General features: G+C 40.8%; 1 protein-coding gene across 1 annotated transcript in view; it reads left to right on the top strand.

The window, feature by feature from the left end:
* The window catches only part of LOC307033693 (serine/threonine-protein kinase DCLK2-like), a 22,806-nt gene extending 11,408 nt beyond the window's left edge, over positions 1–11,398 (top strand). Inside the window, exons 4-15 of the mRNA XM_079672232.1 lie at positions 1–95; positions 190–266; positions 400–472; positions 1,305–1,410; positions 1,914–1,971; positions 2,061–2,180; positions 2,825–2,971; positions 3,344–3,477; positions 3,582–3,659; positions 4,281–4,377; positions 5,394–5,474; positions 6,320–11,398. The exon at positions 1–95 is cut by the window's left edge and continues 37 nt beyond it. Coding sequence (XP_079528358.1) covers positions 1–95; positions 190–266; positions 400–472; positions 1,305–1,410; positions 1,914–1,971; positions 2,061–2,180; positions 2,825–2,971; positions 3,344–3,477; positions 3,582–3,659; positions 4,281–4,377; positions 5,394–5,474; positions 6,320–6,442 — 1,189 coding nt within the window. The 3' untranslated portion in view covers positions 6,443–11,398. The remainder of the gene's footprint in view (positions 96–189; positions 267–399; positions 473–1,304; positions 1,411–1,913; positions 1,972–2,060; positions 2,181–2,824; positions 2,972–3,343; positions 3,478–3,581; positions 3,660–4,280; positions 4,378–5,393; positions 5,475–6,319) is intronic.
* The last annotated feature ends 1,195 nt before the right edge of the window (positions 11,399–12,593 follow it).

Here is a 12,593-nt window from a genome sequence, read left to right as displayed (position 1 = left end):
AAAAACTACAACTCCCAAGACCCCTAGCAGTTCGAGCTTCTCCCCTAAGACCCCCCCCAAAGGTGGCCTCCCCAGGGCCAAGTCTCCAGGCTCAGGTACCGAACGCTTCTCTTGTAAACTCCGAAAGTGCTCCGTTTATATATTAAAGATTATGTTAACCAATGAGATGCTTCCTCTTCTCGTGTGTAGCCAATGAGGCGCCAAGTGGGCGGTCCTCCCGAACAAGCCCCTCCCCCACGAGTCCCGGGGCCCGACGCAGCCTCAAGGTCATTTACTTATTATTAATTGGCATAAAATCATACATTTTTAGACTTCTAAGCTATACAAATACACTATTTTCTATCATCAAATTCACTCGTTTATTTCAACAAAATAAATCTTCTTGATGTTCCTCTCCAGGTCTCGCCTCGTCGTTCTTCCTCCACAGACGCTAACGGAGAATCTGAGCAGCCTGAAGACAACACTTTGGAAGGTGTGTGTGCGAGTGTGTGTGTGTTCATCTGAGTGTGTGTGCTTGGTGATTTCTTACAATCAGTAAGTGTAGATGGGGGGCCTTGAAAATCTGTATTCAATGACCCTGAATGACCTTGAATCTGAGATGTGTTGGAAGCCAGTGTTCAATATTAGTGTGTTTTTTAAAATCTGGAATATAAAAGTAGTTATAAAACGGACAAGTCAAATCAAGCAATCTGACTGGTTCTTAGCCGTGATATACTGAGCGTATACCACGGGTAGAATTGTAAGTTACTTTTCACAACAAGTCAGTATCCCTCCGCGTCTGAGAAAAACAGTATACCGTTGGGCTGAAAAGCAAACTGCCTGCATACTGGAACAAGAAAGCAGCGGAGAAGTAACGAGGCAGAAGCCCTCCTTTTTGACGCAGCGGTCCAGACATAGACAGGAAACGGCAAAACATATTCAGTGTGCAGTTCCTTTGGCATTAGGGCAGGGATATCTAGATACTTTTGAAGGTTTAACATAATGAATTGTGCTACTTTTAAAGCAAGCAACGATGTTTTCAAATCTGTAATCAAAGAGGTCCGCAAAAACGCTATCGACCAATCAGATTGCTTGATTTGACTTGTCAGTTTTATAAATATATTTAAATTTCTTCCGTTACGAAACAAACTTACAAAGCATAAGATGGAAACATTTAAGTTTAACTTCGACCTCCGGGGGGGTCTTACTATGCGTCGGGCCGAACCACGCCCCTTAGCTGTGATATAATGAGCATATACCACGGCCTGTCGTGAGCTATTGCTTAAATATTAAAGACTCAAAATGTCGCCGTCTCTTCCTCACAGTGAACGGTAATCGCTCCGTTTCCTCGTCCGTCATCAACGACAAGTACAAAGTGGGGAAAGTGATCGGAGACGGAAACTTCGCCGTGGTGAAGGAGTGTGTCGAGAGGTGAGAGCAACAAGAGGGGCGTTTAAAAATAAATAAATATCCAATTTACTGTATTTATTTATGGCTTTTCAAGTAAGTATAGACAGTAAAAACATACGGACGCCCTGAGGGATGAAACTCTGATAATCCTGATTTGTTGTCATCAAAAACACGTGAAATCAGAGGTGTTTCACCACGAAGTCGTTGTTTATCTGTAAAAAAAGGTGCCACATGTAACACTTACACACCTGACATATTGTCGGTGATAAAAGCAAAAACACATTTTGAAATCAGATGCAGAGGAAGGATGTAACTTGTGTTATAGAATGTTTTAACAACACATTCACATTTTTCATGAAAACACAAAATGGAAGTAGACGGTAATAATCGCAACGTTCCATTTCTGTACCATTTGAACAAATGATTATTAAAAATTCAACAGATAAATGAATTGATATCACCCTAGTGACTTTAATGTAAATAGAATTTTTGTAAAGATTGATGTACATTTGTTTGATTTTCAGGGCGACGGGACAGGAGTACGCTCTGAAGATTATTGATAAAGCTCGCTGCTGCGGGAAGGTAACGCTAATTTATATTAATATGTTTTTATCTTTTATTGTATTTCAAAATAAGACAATGTCACTATAACTGTGTGTGTGTGTGTTCAGGAGCACCTGATAGAAAACGAGGTGTCGGTGTTGCGGCGAGTTCGTCATCCGAGCATCATCGAGTTAATCGAGGTGGACGAAACGCCGAGTCAGCTGTTCCTCGTCATGGAGCTCGTTAAGGTGCGTACTCTTCTACTTCCTGTTTACCTTTAGGGAATAGAGTGGTGCAGGAATGAGTCCTAAAACGAGGGGAATGAGTCCCAACACGTCATCACTCCCAACATTAGCCTCCTTTAGCTTAGCGGTGGTGACGTGAAGTCATGTGACCGCGCTGTAGTTCCTTTATAGCCCAACATTAGCCGCCTTTAGCTTAGCGGTGGTGACGTGAAGTCATGTGACTGTGCTGTAGTTCCTTTATAGCCCAACATTAGCCGCCTTTAGCTTAGCGGTGGTGACGTGAAGTCATGTGACCGTGCTGTAGTTCCTTTATAGCCCAACATTAGCCGCCTTTAGCTTAGCGGTGGTGACGTGAAGTCATGTGACCGCGCTGTAGTTCCTTTATAGCCCAACATTAGCCGCCTTTAGCTTAGCGGTGGTGACGTGAAGTCATGTGACCGTGCTGTAGTTCCTTTATAGCCCAACATTAGCCACCTTTAGCTTAGCGGTGGTGACGTGAAGTCATGTGACTGTAGTGTAGTTCCTTTATAGTCACACATTAGCTACCTTTAGCTTAGCGGTGGTGACGTGAAGTCATGTGACCGCGCTGTAGTTCCTTTATAGCCCAACATTAAAATTACATTATTTAAACTCCTCCTCTCTCTCAGGGCGGGGATCTGTTCGACGCCATCACTTCCTCCACTAAGTACAGCGAGAGGGATTCCAGTGCGATGGTGTTCAATCTCTCAGGAGCCGTGAAGTACCTGCACCGCATGAACATCGTGCACCGAGACATCAAGCCAGAGAACCTGCTGGTACACACACACACACACACACACACACACACACACACACACACACACACACACACACACACACACACACACACACACACACACACACACACACACACACACACACACACACACACACACACACACACACACACACACACACACACACACACACACACACACACACACACACACACACACACACACACACACACACACACACACACTTCACAATGCTTCAGCGTCAGTGTGCGTGTATTGTGTGTTTAAAGTGTTAGTGTGTGGGTATTTACTGTGTGTGTGTGTGTGTGTGTGTGTGTGTGTGTGTGTGTGTGTGTGTGTGTGTGTGTGTGTGTGTGTGTGTGTGTGTGTGTGTGTGTGTGTGTGCCTCAGGTGTGTGAGTACCCAGACGGCACTAAGTCTCTGAAGCTCGGGGACTTCGGGTTAGCAACGGTCCTGGAGGGGCCGCTCTTCACGGTGTGCGGGACGCCAACGTACGTCGCTCCAGAGATCATCGCAGAGACCGGGTGAGACGGAGACGGATGTTAGTGTTTGTTTAGTGTGTGGAAATAAAGGTGTGGAAATATATCAAATATCATCTCTGTGTGTGTATGTGTGTGTGTGTGTGTAGTTATGGTCTGAAGGTGGATATCTGGGCGGCGGGGGTCATCACCTACATCCTGCTGTGTGGATTCCCTCCTTTCAGAAGGTGAGTTTAAATAAAGTCAGCGTCTCTACTGGGACATGTCTCCATGCTTTAATGTTCAAAAAGCTCTTTATTTTCCTCATACTGCAGCACCTCTTTTCACCCTCTGTCTGAAACCAGAGCCCAGTCTGCTCTGATTGGTTAGCCTTTCCGGCTCTGTTGGGATTGGTCAAACGCTTAGAGATGTCCCGCCCCTTAGCCTATCACGTACAATGTGTTGGAGCGCTATAGCCAATAGGAGCGCAAGTGTTACATAGTGATGTCACCGCATTCCGGGAGTAAACTACATAGGTCTTGACAACTTACTGTATGTATCATAAGTGTTGTATTCTTCTGGTTTTTAAAGCTGAATTGCAGTAAAAGTATGTCATTTTCTTATATTTATTGTTATCCGCGTTACTGATGAAGCTCTTATAGTCAACTCTATAATATCTTTACAAAATCAAAGTATTTGGTCAATAATATTGTGATATTTGATAATTTACAGTTATTTTGTTACAAATTGGTCCAGCTCTAGTTTGCTTTCCCCCAGAATTTAACCTCGATATATTAAAACAAATGGGATGTGTTTCTTATGCTGCTGACTCATTATTTGGTTGTTATTTTTCCACGTCCGCTCCTCAGTGAGAACAACGTGCAGGAGGAGTTGTTTGATCAGATCCTCCGAGGGAAGCTGGAGTTTCCGTCTCCAGACTGGGACGACATCAGCCTCCCAGCCAAGGTACGGATCACTCAAACAGACAGAAAATTAAATAAAGTCAACGTTTATGTTAAAGGTCCCATGTCATGGCCGTTTCCACTGATCATAATTCCATTGTTGAGGTCTACTAGAATAGATTTATATTGTGCTATTTTCCAAACTCACATTGGTTTCTCAAACAGCATCTCTGTAAACTACGTGTATTCACTGAATTTCACTCTCTGCCTTTAACGGCTCGTTGTAGCTCCAATAGCTCCAGCCCGCCCCCTCTCTGTGAGCACAGTGTGCTCTGATTGGTCGGGGCGTTGTGAATCGCGCTGAGCTCCGTGGAGGTGTGGTTTCCTTGTTTAGCGATACACAGCGAAACACAGCCAAACTCATCCTGAGCACACACAAAGTCACAGCCGAAGTAAAAACAATAAGTGTGGCTTGATATTGAAAAAGGTTGATAAACGCTGAGAGAATGGGTCTGCAGAGAGAATGGGTCTGCAGAGAGAATTTTGCCTCTATCGCAACTGTCTGTTATCAGCCTGCAGCCAGGGAGGAGAGATCAGCAGAGCTGCCTGCACTGAGTGTGTGTGTGAGGAAGTCCGTGGATTGGTCAATTTGGACCAATCAGCGGGGGCTTAACGTAACGGCTCCGCGGACGTAACGTAACGGCTCCACGGATTGGTCCATTTAGTTCCGGGTACGGTTGACATCATGCGTACCCGGAAGAATCAAATGGACAGTGACGTATCTCCAACGAGGCGTTTTGGGGAGGTATTCTCTGTGTTAGAGTTTTACTCCCTACAGGGTGTACTTTGAGGGTTTTGACTCTGCAGACCGTTTACATGCAGAAAAACCTTCATAACACACAAGGGGACGGGTCATAACCAGAAAGGCATGACATGGGACCTTTAACAAATAATGCTGTGGGTTGGTCTGGTTGACTAAAAACCCTGAGTAATATAGGTTGAATGGTGTTTTTTGAGTAATAAATGAGTTGCTTCAACATTTACTGCTTCCTGGTAACTGTCACATGACCTGTTTCTCAGATGCTGATTAGTCAGATGCTGCAGGTGAACGTTGACACTCGATTCACCGCAGAGGAAGTCCTCTCTCACCCCTGGGTGACGGTAAGACCCACACACACATATTTTACACACACACAAACTACAAGAGGGGAACTAACATGTTGTGAAGATCCCGTTGATTTCAGACATTAACGCGTTTATCTGTCAGAAATCAACACATCTAAAAGCTCTGAGTGATTTAAATAAAAGCCGAAGTTAACTTTACATGCTCCTGATTATAAAGAAGCTGTGAAATAATTGTAATCGCAAGTTTATTTCTTTGTATCTGATGTTATTAAAACGACTCATTTTATGCACGGACTCTGGCTTAACGGCTGTTTCTCTCAGTTAGACAGCAGAGCTTAATACTACAGGTACAATTACTTATTAAAGAGCAGCACATGATGCTAAACACGTTCAATTCCGCCTTTAAAGGAGAGTTTAAAGGGAGTTCTTCTCAATGAATGTCAGAAAATTCTGTTCCTAAAAAGAAATTGAGCTTATTTCGAAAGCAAAGTAAGAGAACCGAAACCATTGTAGGAGATATTGATCAGTGCCATAACATGCAACCAAGGGCTAAAACCATCAGAAATACAGGAAAGTAAAACTAAAACTGACATGTGGACAAAATGCTTGCTGCACTTTTGTCTACTTGTCTGTCAGTCATTCATTTCGGCACCTTATAAAAACTTTGTTACTGACGAAAATAATGTATAAATAATTTAAATATTAGATATAAAAAGAATAATTCTCAAATAGTTTCTGTCATGTTCAAAAGGGGCAAGAAGAATCTTAAAAACGTTTCTGTTCCTCCCCCCTCTAGCGAACATTGTTCAAATGTAAAGTCAACTGCAAAAAAGTCATCCGAGTACTCACTCTTGTTCCTTGTGATTGGTGTGTTTGTTCAGGATGATCCTCACAATGTGAGCAGCGCTGAAGAACAAGCCAGTGGAGACGCTCTGGAACCACTGGAACCAGAGCAGGAACCCGCCGCACTGGAAACCAAACAGGTTCCCTCCCCTCTGGTCTGAAAACACACCACATCTCATCGACTGGAAACCACAGGAAACACCACTTGTTGGGTCGACTGGAAACCCAAAAGATTCCCACTTCTGGTCAAGACTCGTCCAGGAAACCAGAGGGTTTCCAACAATCTGGTTTAGAAATCGTCCCGTTTTGGAAACTAAAGGATTTTATATTCTGGAAGACTCACAAGTCCGTCATCGGTCTAGGAAAGGACCAGTTTACCCCCAATGGAAACCCAATGATTGCTCTTCAATCTGAACAACTCCCTGTTTCTACTGGAAACCCCCAAATAGATTCCCAGTTCTGGTTAAGACTTGTCCGGGAAACTAAAGGATTTCCAAAACATCTCGTCCTGTTTTGGAAACTAAATAAGTGTTTCTTCTGGAACCCAAACAATCCCACTAGCACCTTTTTAGGATATGTCTTTACCCCAATGACTTCTCTTGAATCTGAACTAGAAAACCCCAAATCATCCCCATTTCTAGTTATGAATGTTCCAGAAAACCAGAGAAATGTAAACACATAAGGTCTAGAACTTGTCCCATTACCCTAAATCTGAACTAGAACATCTCCCTGTTTCTTATACTGGGAAACATATTCCAACATTCTTCAATACATTTAATAACGAGCAAGTTTCCCCAATTCTGCTGTTGTAGTCCATGCGGTTTTAGGTCATGGAAACCAATCGAACTCTTGAACCCTCCATGTTTTTGGTCAGGACAAATTCCCGTTTCATCTCCTGGACACTGAGCAAATTTGGTCTGGAGCTCATTCTCTTCATTCACCTTAAACCAAACTCAAGTATCTCTAAAGACGTTCCACTATCAACAGGTTTCTTCACCTCTCGTCTGGGACGCATATCGCTCAACTGGAAACAAAACCAAGGTCTCAGTTGCTATTTCCAGTTCATCTTGTGGAAACTGCCTCTGGTGTAGACTCTCTTTTAATCTCCTGAAGACTTTCACAAGTCCCGTCTCTGCTGCTGTACTGGAAAGTATTTATTTGAATCACTTCTCTATCATGGAATAGGGGCCTATTTTCTTCTGTCTGGACACTAACGGGTACTTGAAGGATAACTCCATATTAACTTTGGGACACCGTGAAGGTGCTTTTGGACACTTCCTGTTTCAATACCCAGTGTCTCTTGGGACTGGACCCATTTCCTGAAGAAATGGCCCTTACTTCTGGGATATGAACCACTGATTCACTGACAAACGTTCCCTCTGGTTTAGGGATCACATTCCCAGTATGACCGGGATGTCTTCCATTTGTTCTGGGAAACGTCCCATTTATCCTGCCTTTACCTGAGGAGATTTCTGAGTACTGTGCCTGTTTACGCTGCTGATAAAATATCCTAAATCTCAGCCCTTACCTTGCATAAGTGCACCCATTCAGACCCTAGCATTCGTCATTGGCTGTATAGACAGATAAGGCCCATTGTTTTTATGGATTTTTCATAATTTTGCTGTCTTTTGAAAAGGTAAACCATTGGTTTAATGGGATAGTTTTGGGATTTTTGCCATTTGTAAAGAGTTATATAGGATGTCAGCCAAAAGTCTAAAGAAGACTATATCTATATATATGTCAATAATTATTGCTTTTAGGTTCAATGGTTTAATGAAAATACTAAAAGGTAAAACAAATTGACAAATTGTCTGTTTCCCCCCCCAAAAAGGCCCACACTTTAGCCCAAAAACAGGTGTTTACAGACACATTAACACAGATTGTTCCAGAAACTGATATTTAAAGGATGACATTTGGGGGAAATAACAACAGAAAAAACCCTAAACATAATGAGCCTCCTCTACATAGACTCCACCCTTATCACCTGTCCTCGTACTGTAACTCAGATTAATGAGTGACTTCTAAACCTCACACTTTAACAAAAAAAAATGAACAGACCTTTTAAAGGTTTTTAGCTGCAGTCTGACGGCTCGTCCCTCCTGCAGCGAGCGGGGGATAAAACATGTTGTAAATACTGTAAATATCTGTCTGTTGGTGTCTGTCTGTGTAAGTCCGTGTTGAAGTAGGGAAACAGTAGCAGTTCTGAAAAACAAAAAATACTACAATCTCATCATAAACGTGTGTCAGCAACCTGAAGAAAACCTTGATTATACCCCCAAAAAGCTCACATTGATAGCGTTTTAAATGGTACATATCGGATGTTATTCAAGTACATTCACTTGAGTTGTAGAATGAGATACTTCTATTACATTTCAGAGAGAAATATTATACTTTTTGCTCCATTACGTGTTTCGGACAGCTTTATTTCAGTAGAATTTGAAGTACAAATCCTAATAAAACAAAAATAAATCTACCTACCAAACTTTGAAGAACATTTCCGAATGAATTTTAATTTAACAAATATTAATCAGTGTGTGTTTAGGTATTTTTCTGCCAAATATTTACTGATATCAGCTTTAAAAAAGTGAAAATGTGCTGCTTTTCTTTGTCTTAAATTACAGAAACTTAAATAAATTTGAAGTTTTGAGTGTTTGACAATAGCATATATATTAAATGACATAATAGCATATCATTAAATATACTATATCAACTCACAGGGAAAGATGTACTGCTTTAAGTACTTTCACTTCATAAATACACTTACTTCCTAAAATAACATCATCAATGGAGCAAATTAACTTGTAATGGAGTATTTTTTAATATTTCTATTAGTACTTTTACTGTTGTAAGACTGTCTGAATACTTGACATGGCGAAAAAGTGCTTTATCTCCTAATTTAAAATGTAAAAATCAAGATATCTGAGGGATGCTGACCAGCCGTAATGAAAGAGTTCTTGCCTGTGAAGTCCATCTCATAGCAACCGTTGCCCGGCAACAAAGGAATGTTATGGCATTATGGGATGGATCTCTTTCCTTATATGGTCACAATGTCAATCATCCATCATCCGTCATGCTGTCTGTTGGAGGAGAGTAAGGTGTGTGTGTGTGTGTGTGTGTGTGTGTGTGTGTGTGTGTGTGTGTGTGTGTGTGTGTGTGTGTGTGTGTGTGTGTGTGTGTGTGTGTGTGTGTGTGTGTGTGTGTGTGTGTGTGTGTGTGTGTGTGTGTGTGTGTGTGTGTGTGTGTGTGTGTGTGGGTGTGTGAATGAGTTCACTTGTATGAGTTTGAATATTACTTCTGCATCAAAGACTTGAAATTATGATTTGTCTTTTTTTGGGATAAATGTGTCGACTCAATGCAGTGCTGTGACCTTACCGTGACCTTTGACCTTAGCACGACCTCTCCATGGCCTTGACCTTATGGCCACAGCCGCTGATTAACAGTTTTCAAAGGAATTCTGTCACTCAAATCCACAAAATATAAAAAATAAAAACAAGATTAGCATCACAAATTATATTTATTTCGGTCAAATTGTTATCAAAAAAGTTCAAATTAATGCTTTTAAATACATATTAAACACCAAATCACAGAGGGCGCGTTATGCTTATGACACTGTTAAATAATGAGCTTATTTTTTGGATGCTAGCGAGGTAAACATTCAAAATTCAAACACATTGTAGGTCAGGTGATAAGGGGGCGTGACATCTCTAAGCGGTTGACCAATCACAACAGAGCATTGGGCTTGTGTATTTATATATATATATATATATATGATAGTTTGAATAAAAAAAAACACTTAATGTTCCAAAATATTCCGTTAAAGCTCTGTTAATCAGCGGCTCGGCCTCCACCTTCTTGCCTGTGATGAACCCTTTAGTCTTAATTAATTTCTCTTTGCTTTAAACCAAACCATGAGGAGCCTTCTGTTGATGCACTGCAACACCCGGGTCGACACACAGCTGATATATCTCTGTTCTGCACTTCTAAAATATGTTTTAGAGAAGATAGAAGTGGCAGTAATACTAAAAACACATCCAAATGTTTTTAAACTGGCTTTGGATATATCATTTGGTTGATTTCTGGCAATTTGTTTTGTAAAAACATCACTTTAAGTCAATTAAATACTGCTAAATATGCAAGTAACTGTTCCTTTTCTTACATGCAGGGTTTGTATCCAAGATAATACAAAGATTTTGCAAAGTGTTTCCAAATTCCCTTTAAAAAAAATTGTAAGAAAATATTAATTAAACTACCTAACGATGGTCATTGAACGCACCATGCAAACTTTTTTCCCGTTACGTGCTGCATTCAAGTCCCATACAAATAATGTTTATTTAAGTGACATTTTTGTTTATTATCCAGGTTGCAATGATTCTGGGAAATCAGAATTGACTGTATTAATTAACATTCAATTCTATGTTGACAAAAGTAAAGAAAAAACGTCCGAAGATATTTCCAATTACCTTTCCTGGTACTTGAATGCAGCTTTAATTTACAGGTATTAATTAATCATTTCAGAGAAAATCCTTTTATTGCCATTGTCTTCTAAGCATAAACTTGAATTATTGGGTATATTTCAGGGTGTTTTGACCCGGGGGGGGGGGGGGGGGCTGCAGTTATTTGGTCCTTTGTGTGTGTTTTTATCAGATGCAGAAATGTGTGTGTGTGTGCGATCATTTCATATCATGCCTCATTTTAGACGAGAACTGATTTTTTTAATTAATTGCAGTAGACGAGATAGGATTTCAAACCTAAACAGGGCTGGTTTTCCTAAAGGGATTCTCAATACGATCAAAATATAATAAAATGTGAACTTTTAAAGACTGAAGTTTTGCTGCTTTAACAAGTGTTATTTCATCTTGAAACTGAAGCAAAGATGCTCTTGAGTGTTTTAACATTTAAATTGAGTGTTTGTTGTGAGATCATTTTTGGAAAACTAGTCCCGTGTTGAAGTGGAAGGAGATGTTTTAACGATGATGTGTAACGTGTGTTGATATGAAACGTGTGTTTGTGGGATCAGGGCGACGGCATTCATAGAAAATAAAAAACCCTGATGTGGAGAAACGATGAATTCAACTGTGAAAATAAAAACTGGTGCAGAGGCGTCATGTTATCCTGAAGTGTGTGTGTGTTGCTGTCCTTTAGTCTACTTTAAAGAGTCCTCTCCTGCTGATGTTCAGGTGTATATCAGTATGTAGTGTCTCTACTTTAAAGAGTCCTCTCCTGCTGATGTTCAGGTGTATATCAGTATGTAGTGTCTCTACTTTAAAGAGTCCTCTCCTGCTGATGTTCAGGTGTATATCAGTATGTAGTGTCTCTACTTTAAAGAGTCCTCTCCTGCTGATGTTCAGGTGTATATCAGTATGTCGTGTCTCTACTTTAAAGAGTCCTCTCCAGCTGATGTTCAGGTGTATATCAGTATGTAGTGTCTCTACTTTAAAGAGTCTTCTCCTGCTGATGTTGAGGTGTATATCAGTATGTAGTGTCTCTACTTTAAAGAGTCCTCTCCAGCTGATGTTCAGGTGTATATCAGTATGTAGTGTCTCTACTTTAAAGAGTCCTCTCCTGCTGATGTTCAGGTGTATATCAGTATATAGTGTCTCTACTTTAAAGAGTCCTCTCCTGCTGATGTTCAGGTGTATATTAGTATGTAGTGTCTCTACTTTAAAGAGTCCTCTCCTGCTGATGTTCAGGTGTATATCAGTATGTAGTGTCTCTACTTTAAAGAGTCCTCTCCTGCTGATGTTCAGGTGTATATCAGTGTGTAGTGTCTCTACTTTAAAGAGTCCTCTCCTGCTGATATTCAGTTGTATATCAGTATGTAGTGTCTCTACTTTAAAGAGTCCTCTCCTGCTGATGTTCAGGTGTATATCAGTATGTAGTGTATCTACTTTAAAGAGTCCTCTCTTGCTGATGTTCAGGTGTATATCAGTATGTAGTGTCTCTACTTTAAAGAGTCCTCTCCTGCTGATTTTCAGGTGTATATCAGTATGTAGTGTCTCTACTTTAAAGAGTCCTCTCCTGCTGATGTTTAGGTGTATATCAGTATGTAGTGTCTCTACTTTAAAGAGTCCTCTCCTGCTGATGTTCAGGTGTATATCAGTATGTAGTGTCTCTACTTTAAAGAGTCCTCTCCTGCTGATGTTCAGGTGTATATCAGTATGTAGTGTCTCTACTTTAAAGAGTCCTCTCCTGCTGATGTTCAGGTGTATATCAGTATGTAGTGTCTCTACTTTAAAGAGTCCTCTCCTGCTGATGTTCAGGTGTATATCAGTATGTAGTGTCTCTACTTTAAAGAGTCCTCTCCTGCTGATG

This window comes from Notothenia rossii (assembly GCF_949606895.1).
Source record: "Notothenia rossii genome assembly, chromosome: 3".
NCBI lineage: Eukaryota > Metazoa > Chordata > Actinopteri > Perciformes > Nototheniidae > Notothenia > Notothenia rossii.
This window is presented reverse-complemented; position numbering and strand designations above follow the sequence as displayed.